The sequence below is a fragment of the Panthera pardus genome, unplaced genomic scaffold (genome assembly GCF_024362965.1).
Source record: "Panthera pardus isolate Hobbes unplaced genomic scaffold, ASM2436296v1 HiC_scaffold_24, whole genome shotgun sequence".
Taxonomy (NCBI): domain Eukaryota; kingdom Metazoa; phylum Chordata; class Mammalia; order Carnivora; family Felidae; genus Panthera; species Panthera pardus.
In genome coordinates, this window is record NW_026526810.1 from 64,596,668 (window position 1) to 64,615,586 (window position 18,919).

The window sequence follows — 18,919 nt, forward strand, 5'->3', positions numbered from 1 at the left end:
TCAGGTCATGATCTCCTGGTCGTGAGGTGGAGCCTCATGCTGGGCTCTGCACTGTGTGTGGAGCCTGTTTGGGATTCACTCACTCTCTCTCAAAATGAATAATTAAAAAAAAAAATTGGGGTACCTGGATGGCTCAGTCGGCTGAGTGTCTGACTCTTGGTTTTGGCTCAGGTCATGATCTCATGGTTTGGGGGTTTGAGCCCTGCATCAGGCTCTGCACTGACAGCACAAAACCTGCTTGGGACTCTCTTCTGCCCCTCCCCTGCTTGTGCACGCTCTCTCAAAATAAATAAATACGTTTGAAAGTAAAAATAAAACCTAGCACCCCAAAATGTGTAGTCACAATGTTTGGCAGCCAATCACAAAGTACCAGACATGCAAAAGGGCAGAAGAAAAAAATCAGACAATAGAAATAGACCCAGAAAATACAAAGATGGTAGATGGAAGTATCAGATAATGACGTTAAAAAAAAGCTATTATAAACATGCTCCAAATGTTCAAGAAGGAAGACAGGAACTTGAAGATGCTGAAAAGTGAAGATATGAAATTTGTGTAATTAGTCTCAGAAAAAAAAAAAAAAAAAAGCGGGGGTGGGGGATGGGGATTGAGGAAAGAGCAAAAATATTTGAAGAATAACGGCCAGAACATTTGGGGATGTGATGATCTAAGAAGCCCAATGCACACCAAGCAGAATAATCATTAAAAAAACAAAACAACCCACAATAAAGCAGATAATAAAATGCTAGAAACCGATGACAGAAATACAAAACAAAAACGTCAGCCTGTTCAGAGGTACGAAGATGACAGCAGACACCCAGTAAGCCAGAAAACAATGGAGCAACATCACGTAAGTATTAAAAAAAGACAATTCTATCTACAGTCAGGAAAAACATCTTTCTGAAGTGAAAGGGAAATAAAGACTTAAGAAAAAAGCTGGGAGAATTTGTCACCAGAAAGCCTGCATCTCAAATGCTAAAGGAGGAGGTTTATGAGGCAAAGGAAAATTAAAGGAGTTAGAAGGTTGGAACCACACCATGGAATGAAGAGCACCAGGAATGTACATATGTGAGCAAATATCCAAGACTTTTGTTCTCATTTTGTAAACTAAGAGGTAACTGCCTGGGGGCGCCTGGCTGGCTGAGTTGGAAGGGCATGTGACTCTTGATGATCTCAGGGTCCTGAGGTGGAGCCCCATACTGGGTGTAGAGATTACCAAACAAACCAACCAACCCATCATAAACTTAATACACAATCATACAATTAATCCAAGGGTGCCTGGGTGGCTCAGTCGGTTTAGCATCTGACTTTGGCTCAGGTCATGATTTCACGGTTCCTGAGTCTGAGCCCCATGTGGGGCTCTGTGCTGACAAGCGTGGAGCGTGGAGCCTGTTTCAGATTGTGTGTCTCCCTCTTTCTCTGCCCCTTCCCCCCTCCTTGAGCTCTCTCTCTCAAAAATAAAAATAAATCCAAAATAAGGCATAAAAAGGAGAAAAGCAACAGAGAACATAGAGGAAAACAAACAGCAAGATGGTAGATTTAAACCCAAACATATTGATAGTTAGCATTAAATGCAAACGGTCTGTTTTCACCAATCCAATTAAAAGTAAAAATTCTCAAAACAGATTTAAAAAAGTGAGACCCAAATAGATATTGTCTTCAGGTAAGGCCCTTTAAACATAAAGTAAGTTAAGAACAGAAAAAAAGACATGTCATGTAAGCACTAACCAAAATAAAGCTCGAAGTCCGTAAGAGTATCGTACCAAGCTGATTTTTGAAACAAGGACTATTATCAGGTATAAGGAAGGACATTTCATAATGATGAAAAAAAAAATCAATAGAATTAAACCACTAGGCAGACTGACCAACAAAAAGAGGAAACAAATTATCACTATCAGGAATAAAAGGGGACACCATTATAAATTGTATAAATGTGAAAGTTGATAACTTAGATTAAAAAGACCAGTTTGCTGACAGACACAAGAAGATTCTAACCTTTATGTAGAATAGCCAATTCTGAAAAGGAACAAAATCAGAAGACTTACACTACATGATTTTAAGACTTACTTTCTATAAAGCTACAATAATTGTTTCAGCGATATAAGGACACACATAGGCCAATGCAACAGAATAGCATCCAAAACTACACCCTCTCCAAATGGTTGTTGGCTTTTTTTTTTTTTAAACAAGATGCCAGGATAATTCAGTTAACTATGGGGTAATCTCTTCACAAATGATACTAGAGTAATTGGCTATATTTGGGCAAAATACAAATCTTGACCCTTATGCTACAATAAAAAATTAACTCAAAATGGATCACAGACCTAAATGTAAGAACTAAATCTATAAAACTCTAGAAGAAATCAGAAAACTTTGATGATTTCGGGTTAGTCAATTTATTAAACAAGATCTAAAAAGCGCAAATTACAAAAGAAAAAAATAGGTCAAACAGACTTCATGAGAATTTTACACTTCTAGTCTTTAAGATACTTGAGAAATGTAAAGGCATAGAATCTACTGCAAGAAAACATATACAAAACCTATATTTGATGAAGGATTTATAACCAGTCTAAAGAATTCTGACAACTCAGACAAACAATCTGCTTTTTAACATGGACAAAAATATGAAGAGACTTCCTCTAGGATACAGAATGACACATAAGCTCAACATCATCAGTCATCATGGAAATGCAAACTGAAGTCACAATGAGACAGCACTCCACAGCTACTATAATGGCCAACATTAAAAAGAGACAAGGGGAGCCTGGATGGTTCAGTCAGTTGAGAAACCAACTCTTGATTTCGGCTCAGGTCAAGATCCCACAATTGTGAGATCAAGCCCCGCATCGGGCACTGAGCTGGGTGTGGAGCCTGCTTACGATTCTCTCTCTCTTAAGCCCTCTGCCCCTTCCTCATGTATGCACGCTCAAAAAAGTAAAAAAATTAAAAGACCGACAAAGCCACGTGTTAAGATGCACAGCAATTACAATTCTCAGGTACTGCAGTTTTTCCAGAAAATGATTTGATAGTTTCTTACAAGGTTAAACGTAGAGACTTTATCACAAACCATGCGACCCAGCAGTGCCACACTTAGGTCATCTACTGAAGAAATGAAAACTTACGTTTACACAAAGACCTGTATGTAAGGTTTATAGCAGCTATTCCTAAGAACCCCCAAGTGGAAACAATTAACATTTCTATTAAGGTAAATGAAGTACGGGATATCCGTGCATTGGAACACTCCTCAGTAATAGAAAAGAATACACTACTGATGCACTCAACAACTTGGATAAATTTCAAAAGCATTATGCTAAGTGAAAGATGCAAGATACTTATGTACCAAGATACTTATGATTCCATTTACATGAAATTCTAGAAGACACAAACCACATACTGATAGAAACCAGGGACAGGATTACAGGGAGGGGACCGACTTACATAAAAGTGTATGAAGAACTTTTAGGAGTGAAGAAGTGTTCTACATCCTGATTATGATGGTAGATTCGCGACTGTACACATTTATTAGAACTCATCAGACCATATACTTAAATTGGTGAATTTTATTACACGTAAGTTTTGCCTTAAAACTGATTTTTAAAAAAATACATTAAGAAATGGGCAGAAGACATAAATAGACACTTTTCCAAAGATGACATCCAGATGGCCAAAAGACACATGAAAAGATGCTCAACATCACTCATCAAGGAAATACAAATCAAAATCATGAGGAGGTACCACCTCACATCTGTCTGAATGGCGAAACTTAACAACACAGGAAACGGATGTTGGTGAGGATGCAGAGAAAGGAGAACCCTCTTACACTGTTGGTGGGAATGCAAACTGGTGCAGCCAGTCTGGAGAACACAATGGAGGTTCCTCAGAAAGTTAAAAATAGAAGTACCCTACAATCCAACAATTACACCATTACGTATTTACTCAAAGGCTACAAGAATAAGATTCAAATGCGTACATGCACCCAGACGTTTACAGCAGCATTATCAACAACAGCCAAACTATGGAGAGAGCCCAAATGTCCAATGACTGATGAATCAAGATGCATATGTGTGTACACACACACACACACACACACACACACACACACACACAATGGAATATCACTCAGTCATCAAAAAGGATGAAATCTTGCCATTTTGCAACGACATGGATAGAGGTAGAGTGTACTATGTTAAGCAAAGTAAGTCAGAGAAAGACAAATACCATGTAATTTCACTCATGTAGAGTTTAAGAAACAAAACAGATGAACGTATGGAGGAGGGAAACAATCCATAAAAGACTCTTAGAGAACAAACAGAGGGTTGATGGAGGGAGGTGAGTGAGGGATGGGCTAGACGGGTGATGGGTTCTAAGGAGGGCACTTGATGGGATGAGCACTGGGTGTTGAATTAAGTAATGAATCACTGAATTCTGACACCAATACTGCACTGTATGTTAATTAACTAGAAATTAAATAAAAATTTGAAAAGAATAAAAAAAAGTCACCTTTACAACACATATATGGGATATTGTTATCACCTACCTGCCTATGTCTTAAGCAAATCCTCAGGAAAACCATAAATTTGTATCTTTCTCACTATTTCTAAGTTCTCTCAACCCACCTCTTAAGAAGAGAGTCACATCTCAGCACTTCTCCTTCACTGGTAATAGGCAGGGGTGTGTGGAGCGCAGAGCAAATTATACTCACCACTACCCAAGCTTCACCCTTTACCTAGAGTATAACATCTCCCTATTTACTGGAGTTTTGGTACTCCTGTGAGAAATTCTTTTATAGCTGAAGTGTGTATACATGGACGTAAAAGGCTAAAATTCAAGAAGTTTTATCTTATGGGGCATCTGAGTGGCTCAGCTGGTTAAGCATCCGACTCTTGGTTTCGGCTCAGGTCTCAGTTTCATGAGTTTGAGCCCTGCGTCAGGCTCTATGCTGGCAGTGCAGAGCTTACTGGGGATTCTCTCTCTACCCTTCCCCTATTTGCACTGTCTCTGTCTCTCTCAAATAAATAAATAAATAAACTTAAAAAATAAATTGAAAAAATTATCTTTCAGTAAAAGTAAAAGAACTAGTAAGAGATATCCCCTTTTTATAACTAACTGATTATACATGTATTCAGATTTTTATACACCTATCAAGGAGAGTCAAAGATGACTTTTTTTTGATTTTGTATGTGTAAATATTCATCAACTACTGTTGGAATTTCAGGAAGAAGTTAATAACTCTATCTAACAGATACCAAATTTCTAAGTCCTGGGCTATAACTCCCCAACGGCAGTTTCTCCCTTAAGTCCACCAGCAGATTTTATATACAACATACCATGCTTGTATTCTGTAATCGAGGGATCAAGGGGTAAATGGGAGAGTGCTGGCAGACTGACTTACTTCAGCCATTCCTTGATGGGGTCTAGGGAGGCTACCGGAATGGCGTTGATCATCGTCACTTTCTTGCTGTAGTCCTTGTAGACTATCACCATATCAAAGTTCTTCAGGTGAAACTGAACCCGCTCAAAGTGAATCAGCTCCACTTCATCCAAGGTCACCACAAAAGGTGGCTGTCAGGGAGAAATGAGATCACTATCACATAAGTCCCCTAAAGCACAAGCATTTTCAAATACTTCCAGGGCCTAAAAATCACTACCGCTTTTCGGGAAGACTAAAAGCAATGCAATGTACTGACAAGTCTCAGTATAAGGATTTGCAAGATCAAAATCTTTCCTCAAGGAGAATAAATTTAAAGAAACTGAAGAAACTATTTAAAAAACTACTTAAAGAATCATTTGTTCAGTAAGTCGTGTCTAAGAAAATCTTTAGGAATAGTAAAGACCTAGTTTTCAAAACACCTACCCTTTCTTTTCTCTAACAATTTTCTTACTAAAAGGGAAGAAATACTCACCCACTCTGTAGCGTTTACAAGCGCACTACTAGTGGGCTGAAGGAGGCAGGTACTCCTGTAAGGAGCTCCATTAAATCTGAAAGAGAGTAAGAGAAAGGCTCACAGGGACTGGGCCCACTCAAGAGAAACGTGCTGCCACAATACACTTCTTGCCTTTCCCCATTCCAAACCCAGCTCCAGCATACTCACTGGAGTCATTTACAGGGGAAGCCTCTCAGTCTGAGCCACTCACCCCAGCCTAAAAATGTTCAAGAGGGAATGGATGTCTCAAAGGTTTTTCAATCAAAGGAAAAAGGACACAATCTGTGATGTTAAATTATTATAAAGGAAGAATGACCAATTTTTCTAATAGGCAGATGACACTTCAGGTCAAAAAGAAGAGATATGTTACCCCAAGTCCCTAAAAGGCACTTCGAATTCCAGTTCCTCCTTAGTCAGAGCCTCTACTTTCTCAATGAAATTTTTAAAGGCTGTTTTCAGTTTATGCCTCATTTCTCGTTCCATCTGTAGAAGGAAAAAAAAACTAATTAGCTACAGTTATCACTTCACTCGTACATCCATTCAAAAAGCCTGAAGTACTTTTGTGGTCCTTAATTCTCATTCCTGTGACGCCAGTACGAAGAGTTTAACCCAGCCCACTACACCATTAACTGCAGAGCTGAGTCTGCAACTCAAGTCTGCCCCACAAGCCACTGCACTATACCATCCCCGCACATACTTGAGTTGTTCTGCAGAAAGATGAGGGGGTTATTTACAAAATATAACTACCGAACTCAGATCTGAACCACAAGCTACCTCAATACCCTGCAAATAAAATCCTCAATCTCACAGACCTGCTCAGCATAGAGGTCATCTCGGTCATGCATATGCTGATGTTTCCCCAAGTCCGTGGTGATCTCTCCCACTTCTGTGTAGAATTGCACATCCGTGTGCCGCTTCTTCCCGAACATGATGGCATTCTGGGGGCACGGAGTGGAAAAAACGAGAAAGCAGTCAGAAAACTCAGGCTACACAACAAAGAGGCAAGATCACAACAAAACAACGTGAAGTATAAATAGTATCTACCCTGGAAACCACAGCATCTATGTAAAAATAGTCAAACTGTCCCTGGTGTCATCATGACATTTGGGAATGTGAGAGCGTATACATTTTTTAAAGTATTCCTATTTATTAGAATGAACTTGGGAGATTTTGCCGAAAATAAACTGTCTAAAGAAACATTTTTCTATTTCAGAGACAGGAATCTAGAGAAAACCTTAGGTTTTGGTGGTTATTATACAGCACACCAAAGGAACATACACACTTATTAGCACCTTCTAGATTTTAGACACTGTGGACTTTATAAACATTATCTTATTCAACCCCCTTTACCTTTTGTGATAGGTGATATCATTCATCATTTATTTATTAATTTAAAGTTTATATATTTTAAGAGAGAGTGTGTGCGCGTGCACGACAGGGAGAGGGACAGACAGGGAGAGAGCGCATCCCAAGCAGGCTAACCGTGAGATCATGATCTGATCCGAAATCAAGAGTTGGACGCTTAATCAACTGAGCCACCCAGGTGTCCCTATTCGTCACTATTTTAAAAGAAAAAGAGTAACAGAAAGATCTTGCCCAAGATCTGACAGCTTGTAAATCAAAAAGCGTACCTTGAGGTGAAAGTGCAACACAATAATCATTTCTCCATCACATGGCTGAAACAAAGCATGCTTGATGTTATTATACAGAATATCCACTTTGTCTCCTCGAACAGATGTGAAGCGGAAACCTGGGGGAAAACAAAGGAAGCAGCTAACCATCAAGCAGCATGAGGTGAGGCCAGAAGACATTGCGTCTTTTCTGGCTGATTGGAACCGAGTCACAGAAAATGCCGCAAACCACACAGAGCTTCTTTCCCTTCCTTGTGCACGTACAGCAATATATATAGATTCTTTCCAGCAGCTCCTTCACATACAGATTATACATCTGTCATTCCTACAAATGTGCCCCAGAGACAAAGCCCAGACACACGAGAGTTCATACCATTGACGTGGGCCTCCAGGGAACCCTGCATCCTCTTCTGGGCAATGTTTGGGCGAATGTATAGATCTTTCAGTTTGGGATTGCTCCGGTTTAGATTGATCACTAGGGAGTCTTGTTTCACAATGCCCTAAGTAGAACGAGAATTACTGTGAATCCTCATGTAACTGTGTGTCCCCTCCAAACCCACACGTATCCTTTTGCACAATGGTGCTCTGTTGGTGTCCAGGCTCACCTCCTTCTCCTTCTCTTCTGCTTCCCGGGTCTTATAACGCTTCTGTACTTCTTTTATAATTCGGAAAGCATTCTGGAGGTTCAAGGCTGGTACAGTCTGTTCTCCAGGTGCCTTCATATTTGAAGCTCGGTATGTGCTGTGAAAAAGGAGAAGCCAGAACTTACAGAAGTATCTTTATCAGGTCAGGTAACCTGCACTCTTCACTGTATTTTTAACGGACTTAAATGTATTTCAGAAGATAAAGATACCAGTAAATGGTAAGACAGTGTCTGGAAAGCTGAAAAACATCCCTCTTTCTTTTCTCTTAAATAGAGCATGTTATAAATGGCTAATCCACTGGGTGGGAAATCACACTTATTTTTCAAATCTGGCATAGCCAATTATCCCATTCCACACCATGAAGGAACAGACTCCAATGAGGCACACATTTCCTTATTTATGATTCTACTGCAAAACATGTGTAATCAGTTTAACATATATTCATGAGGATTCTAAACTGGTTTCCATCATCAAAACCGTACAAAGCACAATGAGATGTTCCTGAGAGACCACTCCAACCAGCAGGGATGGGGGATGGTTGTTTTCCCGGGGACTCACATTTCCTTGACAAAAGTGGCTTCTGGGTTAGGAAAGATGTTGCCCTCATTCCTGCCAAGAGCACTGCCTGGGCAATAGAAGTTGATTCGCAAGTAAGTATAATCTCCTTCCACAGACATGCTTATATTCTGCTCAAAGAAAAGGAAAGCATTAACAAAATAAACAAGTTTCTTTCCAAAGTAAAGGTTAGTACTTAGAGACATTAAAATTAAATTAGGAGTTACAACCTGACTGCTAAACCTAGCCTATAAACCTTCACCGAAGTCTAATTTTTTTTTACCTTCACCTAGCTTATTTTTTTTGTATGACAAGATGTGTGCTTCCAAATGAATCACTGGCTTCTCAGAGTACCCTGAACCACATGTCCAAAAACATGCTAAAAAATGTTTAATGCGGGGGGCGGGGTGGGGGTGCTTGGGTGGCTCAGTCAGTTGAGCGTCCGACTCTTGATTTTGCCTCAGGTCATGATTCCAGGGTGGTGGGATTGAGCCCCAAGTCAGGCTCCACGCTCAGCATGGAGCCTGCTATGGATTCATTCTCTCTCCAACCCTCCCCCAACTCATGCTCTCTCCCTATAAAAAAAACTAAAACAAAATAAGACAAATGCTTAATGCAAATTATATTTCTAGACTAGGAGATCACTGAACTTTCTAACCAAGTGCAAAATGGAAAAGAAGGAGAACAACAGCAGGAGACAAGGAGAGGGGGAGTCAGCAAAGTGAGAAGGGTGGAGAATGAGCAGAGGGTAGAGGAATCGGAAAAATAATCTATGGAAAGCACAACTCATAGTTTCAGAACCAGTCTGGATGGATCCTGACTCAATGCTCATACCTTGATTGTGGCAATGTGAAAAGGTGTTGCGATACCGAACACAGGCATTATCACGGTCTCGTACTTCTTGTCGATATAGATCTTCATTTCCCGAATATGTGGTTCCTTAGGCATCAAAGATGGGTTTTTATAGGACACGTTAGATTTGCGAGCTCTGGAGTGGGGATAAAAACATTTTTTGAGGAATTTCTACAAATCAAATACAAACCTAAGACAACCTCGTTGCCCAACACAAACTCTTACTTTTGAATCTGTTGCTCTCCTTTCTGTTCAGTCAGTCGCCTCTTTGCTTCCTCGTTGAGTTGAGCTGCCAGTTCCTTTTGATGCGCTCTCCGCTTCTCTTCTGCGGTCATCTCGTTCTAGAGGACACACCCAAGTCAGCAGAACTGCCAGTCTTACAGACGTGCCCCAGATGGGAGCCAGAGGACAGAGAGAGAGATCAATGTGGATTAAAACAACAAACTCACTCGTGTTCTTTCAGTAAGCAGTGCTGCCCGAGAACCTCTTCCCAACAGGTCCTCGGCCTCATCTTTCTCCTCCTCTTCCTCCTCTTCATCCTCATTCTATGGGGGAAAAATGAGAATCAGCAATTCCAGTTTTAACCTTTTTAGCCAGTTATTACTTTAGCCTTTCCACAGTACCAAACTTCCTACACCACTTGCTTTTCTTCTTCCTACCTTTAGAAAAATCCCCACATTCTTCACTTTTTTCTTCACGGAAGTGAGGACAGTAGCTGGGCCATCCTGGAATAAAAGGAAGAAGTCAGAGACATTTACAAGAGCATTTAAATAAAGCACTTTCACTTTCTAGCCTAGTATACAGTTGGCCAATGCTTCGAAACTTGTGGATACTAAAATCTCTGGGATAATGATTACGAATACAGGCTTGATGTGAAACGTCCCTCAATCACTTTCTTGTTTTGTTTTTTCAATGTTTATTTTCTTCTTTTTTTTTTTATGTTCAATATATGAAGTTTATTGTCAAATTGGTTTCCATACAACACCCAGTGCTCATCCCAAAAGGTGCCCTCCTCAATACCCATCACCCACCCTCCCCTCCCTCCCATCCCCCATCAACCCTCAGTTTGTTCTCAGTTTTTAAGAGTCTCTTATGCTTTGGCTCTCTCCCACTCTAGCCTCTTTTTTTTTTTTCCTTCCCTTGTTTTGTTTTTTTAAAAAAAGTTTTATTTGAGAAAGAGAGTGCAAGTGCACCCGAGTGGGGAAAGGGCAGAGAGAAAGGGGGAGAGAGAATCCCAAGCAGACTCCGTACTGTCAGTGCAAAGCCCGACATGGGGCTCGATCCCACAAACTGGGAGATCATGACTTGAGCCGAAATAAGAGATGCTCACTGAGCCACCCAGGCGCCCTTTGCCTCAATCACTTTCTAGTGGTGATATGTGGCAACTTACTTCTACTTCTGTGCCCCAGTTTATCTGAGGATAAAGTATCTACTTCACAGGGTATCATAATTCAGTGAATTAATGCATAAAAGTGCTAACATAATAAGAACTCAGAAGTATTTGCTATTATGAACATTAAGGATCAGTTCTGCTAAGTGAAAAAAAGAATTATAAAAGACCACAACTGCCCAGAACCAGTGGTTTAGTCATTGACTAGGTTTGGGGAGTTTGGGGGGAAAATGAGGAGTGACTGCTAGGGTACACGGTTTCTTTCTGAGGTGATAAAAATGTTCTAAAATTAGACTGTGGTGCTGATTGCTGGGAATATACTAAAAATCACTAAATTAAACACTTTCAGCAGGTGAACTGCATGGTATGTAAACTGTAACTCAATAAAGCTGTTAAAAAAATTTTAAAAAAGAATCAGTTCCCAATATTATCATGATCCAGGTTCAAGTCACAAGTTGAACTGTGTGGTTTAAATTATTCTCTGTATTTGTGGGGCACCTGGGTGGCTCAGTCGGTTAAGCGTCCGACTTCGGCTCAGGTCATGATCTCACAGTTCGTGGGTTTGAGCCCCACGTCAGGCTCTCTGCTGACAGCTCGGAGCCTGGAGCCTGCTTCTGATTCTGTGTCTCCCTCTCTCTCTGCCCCACCCCTGCTCACACTCTGTCTCTCAAAAGTAAATAAATGTAAAAAACAACAACAACAAAAAAGGAGGGTGCCTGGGTGGCTCAGTCGATTAAGTGTCTGACTTTGGGCTCAGGTCATGATCTTGCGGTCTATGAGTTTGTGCCCTGCGTCAGGCTCTGTGCTGACAGCTCAGAGCCTGGAGCCTGCTTTGCAATTCTGTGTCTTCCTCTCTCTCTGCCCCTCCCCCACTCATGCTCTGTCTCTGTCAAAAATAAACATTAAAAAAATTTTTTAATAAATTATTCTCTGTATTTGGATGACAATCTCTATTCCTAGCTGTATTGGGTCACTGTCACATGGACCTCTCCCTTCAGCTAGCATTTAACACTTAAAAAAAAAAAAAAAGTTTGAGAGAGCGCACGCCCAAGCGTGTGGGGGAGGGGCAAAGACAGAGACAACCCCAAGCAGCCTCTGGGCTATCAGCACAGAGACCACTGAGGGGCACAATCCCATGAACTATGAGATCAGGACCTGAGCCGAAATCAAGCATCGGACGCTTAACTGACCCAGGTGCCCCTAACAAACACCTTTAAGAAAAAAACTCCAAAGAATATAAAATGTATTTTCAATGTTAGTTCATGAACAATCAAAGGTCAAAGAAGAATACACACCTCATCCACAAGCACTGTGTCACCAATGAACAGAGCATAGGTTTTCTCTTCTGGTTTCTTCCCTTCCTTGTTAGTAAGATCTGAGAATCCCAAATTGATGCTGAAAACCATCCCTAAAACAGCAAACAGGAGTCAGTCTATAACCGTGAGAGAATGGAGAAGTGTAGATTTTACACAGAAAATGGGGAAGATGAAGCTAAAGGAAATTATTCAAAAAAGTATTTTCCTACTGCACGCCTGTAAAACTCACCTTTCTTTAGTTTGTACTGATTTTTACTATTAATTACTAAAGAGCCTTCACGGAATTCAATTCCCATTCCAAACCTAAAAAGGAAATGAAGAGAAATTTCAGCAATAGGCTAAAAGATCTCTAACATGGGTCAAGTACAATATATTCTATTTCAATTTTCAGGATAAGGCAGATAAGTATGTTGAGTGATTGGCCCTGCTGCTCAGTCAGTTAAGGAAGAGGATTCGAGGACAGTCTTTGGGCTAATAATATGTTGAAACAGATTTCCTAATTAAGTACCTCGTGTAACATTTATTATATCAAGCCTTCTTTATTTTAGCTTATACACCATATTTAAATTTCAATATTCTACCAGTTTTCCTATAAACAACTTAGTAGACTGTTAAGGGGAATATTACCAAGACCATAGTAAGTGGATTAAGCACAGCAATTAATAAAAATTAAAAACTTTTTTTTATATTTAGGAGTTAGAAAGCGAGCACAAGTGGAGGGGCAAAGAGGGGGGAGGGTGGGAGAAAGAGAAAGAGGGAGAAGAGAATCTTAAAACATGGTTCTACACTCAGCACAGAGCCAGATGTGGAACTTGATCCCACGACCCTGGGATCACGACCTGAGCCGAAATCGAGAATCGGCTTGACTAAGCCACTCAGGTGCCCCAAGCAAGGTGATTTTTTGTGGACTGTTGGTAACTAGGATTAAGTCACCTGGGCCAAGACTTGGTACAGCCAATGTATTTCCTCTTGTCCATCAGAAAATTCCAGAAAGAAACTATATATCCCAGACTAGTTTCCATCTAAGGAAACTGCCCAGAGCCTCTGTCTTCCAAAATGTCTTTGGTTCTATAAGATGTTGAGTATTTCTAGGTGATGAATGGTCAAATACATTGGAGAAATACTGGATTAAATAAAAATTGAAAAAAAAAAATTTAATTGTAGGATATCTCAAGAGTATTTCATTTGCAAATGTGAGCTGAAGTGTTCTAAAAGAGGACATACACTAAGTAACGACTCCTAACACTAGTATTAAGCCTAGAAGGTCTATTGGCATCTACTACATTGGTCTGCAAAAATCTCTACCTCTTCCCAGGAAGTAGAAATGAAATCTTTCCCACATTCTCTGATAACACTATGTGTTTGGACCGTAAGTTTAAGAGTCCATAAATGTTGGGTGAATTGATCTAAGAATATTTTGCCTGACCACGGCCAGTCATGAAAACTGTCTCAGAGTGACAATGAACTTCATCACATCTCACCCTAGATTTTTGGTTATTTTGTTCAGCAACTCTGGCTTCTGCTTTTTAACCACATCCATGACAGCATTATACACGTCACATATCTTCACACCTAATGACAAGACAGAAAGGAAACATTATAGTATCTTAGGTGGAGAAAAACCCCCAAAAACAAAAATGACCACAAGTTAAAAAAAAAATTTTCTTTAATGTCTTTATCTTTGAGAGAGAGAGAGAGAGAGAGAGAGAGAAAGAGAGTGCACAAGAGCAAGCAGGGGAGGGGCAGTGAGAGAGGGAGACACGGAATCCGAAGCAGACTCCAGGCTCTGAGCTGTCAGCACAGAGCCCGACGCAGGGCTTGAACTCACAAACTGTGAGATCGTGACCCGAGCCAAAGTCAGACGTTTAACCGACTGAGTCACCCAGGAGCCCCTACGACCACTACGTTTCCATCAACATTTTTTCACCTATTAAGTTCCCTAAAGCAGAGTTTCTCAAAGTGTGAACTAAGAAATGAAGCTGCAGGAGTGGTAGGGCTTAGAATTCTGCATTTTTAAATAAACAACTCACCTAGTCACTCTTAGTTACACTGTTTGAGAATCAATGACGCAGGAGGACTATGGGATGCCAGGTCTCAGTGAAGTAATTTGAGTTGATAAATGGCGTAATAATTCAAGTTATCATACATTTTGAAAAATAGGACTACTGAATGGGTGAATTACTATTACAAAGACTCTGGCCTTGAGGGAGACAAACCATAAGAGACTCTTAAATACAGAGAATAAACTGAGGTTTGCTGGAGGAGAGCTGGGTGGGGAATGGGCTAAATAGGTGTTAAGGAGGGCACCTGTTGGGATGAGCACTGGGTGTTACACGTAAGTGATAAATCTCTAAATTCTATTCCTGAAATTGTTATTACGCCGTACGTTAACTTAAATTTAAATTAAAAAAATAAACTTTTTAAAAATTAAAAAAAAAGGGGCACCTGGGTGGCTGAGTTGATTAAATGTCTGACTGCAGCTCACGTCATGATCTCATGGTTCGTGAGTTCGAGCCCCATGTCAGGCTCTGTGCTGACAGCTCGGAGCCTGGAGCCTGCTTCTGATTCTGTGTTTCCATCTCTCTCTGCCCCTCCCCTACCCATGCTCTGTGTCTCTATCAAAAATAAACATTAAAAAATTTTTTTGAAAAAAAATTAAAAAAAAAAAAAAAGGAGGACTCTGGCCTTAATGTTTCATGATCTATAGTATGAACACAGTCTTCAAGCCAGAGGAGTCTAGATATGGTGGACTCAAAGGAGTCCTTATCCTCATCAAACTACCTGGGACTATTACTTCCAATAGGATTTCTCAAGATCGACTTGAGGTAACACGGAGGAATTGTATCTAGAAGCTATGGGCACATGGGTGGGCTTATAGAGTAGAAAACTTGAAGTCCCATTTCGCCAACTAGGAGTGTAGAGTCTCAAGACAAAAGAGGTGTGGTGTCAAGCACTTTGTTTCCTTCTGAGATATGCAATTGCTTGCTTAGCAGAGTTGCTATTAGTTTTGCCCTTAGACTAAGATTCCTTGTATCCATTCAATGTAGAATTAACAATACACATTCTGTTGCTAGAGATACTAGTTCTCAGAACCAAAGAAAAGTAACAAGGCCAGATATTTTATGAAGATTTGGATGCAGAGGCCTAACTGGTCACAGAAGTTTTCTGCAAACACCAATGTAAAACCACAACAACCACTCATGCTAAAAGACTGAAGAGTGAAATGCTAGGGTGATTCAAAGCTAGTAAAATCAAATTCTATTTTTAGTATAAACGCCTCAGGGATATAAATGCACTTAAACACTAGAGACACTTTAGTTGACTTCATTTCCGAATCTTTTCTAAGGCACCTCACCATGTCTTAATTCCTTTAGCAGTTCCTCTTGAAGCTGGAGCAAAAAGTTGTAATTTTCTTGAACTTCCTGAGAAGGGTCAACCATCAAAGTGCGAACAAGGTTGGAGCAGTAAGATTTGAAGCGAATACCCATGGCACAAGTGATGGCCCCAAAATGCATGTGATTCTTGTCACTAGAGACCAAAAGAAGAAAGCATTTCATTACGCAAACTAGCAAAGTCCTTAGTAGCACTGGCATAAAACATCTATAATCACCTTTCCCTGTTATATCCCGTAGCTGAAGAAGGACCTACACTCTTTTTAAAAAACAGATTAGCTTATAAAGAGGTAAAATTACTGACTGAAGCTCACAGGATAAAAATTCAGTGAGAAGCTTACTTGTGGTTTCCTAAATAGACAAAAAATATACCAAATTCTATTCATTATAGTTTTAAGCTCAAGGGTAAGCCATCACTTTTCCACCAGCCACTATGAACTGTACTATGCATTATGAATTAGTTCCTTCAGCCTGACCAGGAAAAACAGCATTCTTCATAATATTTTTAAAAATTACAGGCACCTGGGTGGCTCAGCTGGATCAGGGCCGACTTTGGCTCAGGTCATGATCTCATAGTTCACGGAATCGAGCCTCGCGCTGAGCTCTGTGCTGACAGCTAAGAGCCTTGGAGCCTGCTTGGGATTCTCTGACTCTGTCTCTCTCTCTGACCCTTCCCTGCTCTCACACATGCATGTGCTCGCTTGCTCGCTCATAAATAAATAAATAAATAAATAAATAGCACGTTTTCCTTTCATTCAAAGAAAAAACTCAGAAGGGGAATTACATTATGGCATATCTCATAATACCTTAATGGTTTTTCTCAACATGTTTTACATTTTTCTTGATATTTAAAACAATTTTTTTAAACATTTATTTATTTTTGAAAGAGCATGAATGGGGGTGGGGGAGCAGAGTGAGAGGGAGATACAGAATCTGAAGCAGGCTCCAGGCTCTGAGCTGTCAGGACGGAGCCCAACGTGGGGCTCGAACACATGAACTGTGAGCTCATGACCTGAGCTGAAGTCGGACGCTTAACCGACTGAGCCACCCAGGTGGCCCTCTTGGTATTTTTAATCATCTGGAAAAGCAAAATGAAATAAATGCTCAAGTAAAAGGGAGTACCAACGTGAAATAAGATAAAAATATGCAGGGGTGCCTGGCTGGCTCAGTTAGTGGAGTGTCTGAGTCTTGATCTCTCAGCTGTGAGTTTGAGCTCCACGTAGGGTACAGAGACTAAACTTTTCTGAATTCCAAAATGAGTCCAAGAAAAAAACAGGCCGAAAGCTGAAATGCTCTGATTGTTATAATCTGAAGTTCTCATACTTACCTCACCACACTGAACTTGAGATTATAGTTGCCACCACTCTGAATGATAGGAGGGTAACACATCTCCACAGTAGAAGGGTCTGCCCCAGCAAGGTATTTTTTCTCTTCAATGGCCTTTTCCACAGACTCAGCCAGTTTGCTGTGTCGAACTTTCTGTAAGCATAAAGAAATAAAACAATGTTTAACAATATTCACCAGAGGGTGGCAAAGAGTCTAAAACTGTTGAATTTTTGGACATTATTTGAGGACAACACATATCCTGACATCACTGAAGATGTTATATAAGCCTTATGAAATGGCTTACGTGTCAGGTAATATACTGGTATACCTGCAAAGCAGATTTTGAGAATATGTGAAATCCACAGCTATGCAAGGAATTCTCAAGTAAAATACTGGGTAACATCAGGAAACTAGCACAGGTTTATAGTTATTTAGAAAGAGAACGGGCAAAATTACACACCAGCAACTTCTGTATCAAAGGCCTAATTTCAAAGGAAGCCAAACATGCAGCAAAAAACACTGCACGGTAGGGACTTACTTCTGCTTCATTAAAATAGTACAGACTTTCCCCTCTCCATTTACCTCATCTGCATCAACTATTTCCATGACTCTTTCCTTGAAGAATTTGTTGAAGACCTCAGAGGTGATGCTAGCTGCTTTCTTCATTAGGTTGAGCTCCCCATCCTCCTTTACAGCAATGGTATAAGCCACAACAGCACTGATATCTATCTGCAGTCAAAGTGATAAGAATTTCTAACAGGTAAATACAGAACTGCTAAAAAAAAATGCCTCTCTCCCAATGTGAGTATCATCAGTGAAGTTACCTGGTTATTTAGCACACCATTCATCAGTAGTTTACGGAATATAAAAATACTCTTTTCTTGGACTGAATAAACATTTAAAATAGCTCATTACCAGCTCACTGTGTGTATTCTAAAAGGCATTGAACTAATATACCATTTAAATGTAAATGTAAACACTCTTCTCTAGAGGATCTTATAAAGGCAGAAAAGGAAGACAGGCAGGAGAGCAGGGAGGGGAAAAAATGTATTTTTTCTGGATAAGAGATTTTTCTGGGGTCACCTGGATGGCTCAGTTAAGAGTCTGACTCTTGATTGCAGCTCAGGTCATGATCTTGTGGTTTGTGAGTTTAAGCCCTGCATGAGGCTCTGTAAGGAAAGTGAGGAGCCTGCTTGGGATTCTCTCTCCCTCTCCCCTGCTTGTGCCTCAATGCTCTCCCAAAATAAATATTTAACAAAAAAAAAAAAAGAGAGAGAGAGAGAGAGAGAGAGAGAGAGAGAGGTTTCTGTTTCCCCCTGCAAGAGCTAAACTATCTTCCAAATGGGCCATTCCTGACTGAAAAGTCAAACTGGCTTACTGCTCAGCCAAACAGAATGGAAAATGGAAATCTGAAGGAATATATACTTTTCCCAAAACATATTCTTTGCACTATCTGTTATGGAAAGCTGTCACACTTCTATCTTTGAAACTCCTAATCTGCATGTTTCTGGGAGTGTTCTCACTTTGTCAAAGCCCTCTTTGTTGAGGCAGTCGTTCCAGTTCTTCATGAACTCTCCAGGGAACTTGTCTTTGCTGAACACTCCAATCTTCTTGCCGTTCTTGCTTTCTTTAATGGCTTCAATCATTTTGTCAAAGCTGCTCTTATTGCTTTCATTCTATCAGTGCCACAAAGAAAAGACTCTTGTTAATTAGTTTTAGAATTAGACATCTATGTTCTACTAGTAACAGGCACAAATATTTGGAACGATAGAAAGAATAAATTTTCTCCCCATGCCTCACCTACTTACTTCCTTATGGCAGAATTAACTCTAAAAGTTAACACAAAATTTCTTTGGATATTTTTACAAACTAAAGTGCCACATAAGTTGACA

The 18,919-nt window shown here is 40.2% G+C and overlaps 1 protein-coding gene across 1 annotated transcript in view; it reads right to left on the reverse strand.

Annotated features, from left to right (window-relative positions):
• SUPT16H (SPT16 homolog, facilitates chromatin remodeling subunit) overlaps positions 1–18,919 on the reverse strand; it is a 39,346-nt gene that overhangs the window by 5,017 nt on the left and 15,410 nt on the right. Inside the window, exons 4-22 of the mRNA XM_019430588.2 lie at positions 18,551–18,703; positions 17,610–17,756; positions 17,029–17,180; positions 15,665–15,837; positions 13,791–13,881; positions 12,539–12,612; positions 12,289–12,401; positions 10,263–10,328; positions 10,053–10,148; positions 9,829–9,944; positions 9,586–9,739; positions 8,755–8,882; positions 8,158–8,293; positions 7,926–8,052; positions 7,553–7,671; positions 6,734–6,859; positions 6,292–6,404; positions 5,901–5,976; positions 5,390–5,559 (exon numbers count right to left, since the gene is read on the reverse strand). Coding sequence (XP_019286133.1) covers positions 5,390–5,559; positions 5,901–5,976; positions 6,292–6,404; positions 6,734–6,859; positions 7,553–7,671; positions 7,926–8,052; positions 8,158–8,293; positions 8,755–8,882; positions 9,586–9,739; positions 9,829–9,944; positions 10,053–10,148; positions 10,263–10,328; positions 12,289–12,401; positions 12,539–12,612; positions 13,791–13,881; positions 15,665–15,837; positions 17,029–17,180; positions 17,610–17,756; positions 18,551–18,703 — 2,330 coding nt within the window. The remainder of the gene's footprint in view (positions 1–5,389; positions 5,560–5,900; positions 5,977–6,291; positions 6,405–6,733; positions 6,860–7,552; positions 7,672–7,925; positions 8,053–8,157; positions 8,294–8,754; positions 8,883–9,585; positions 9,740–9,828; positions 9,945–10,052; positions 10,149–10,262; positions 10,329–12,288; positions 12,402–12,538; positions 12,613–13,790; positions 13,882–15,664; positions 15,838–17,028; positions 17,181–17,609; positions 17,757–18,550; positions 18,704–18,919) is intronic.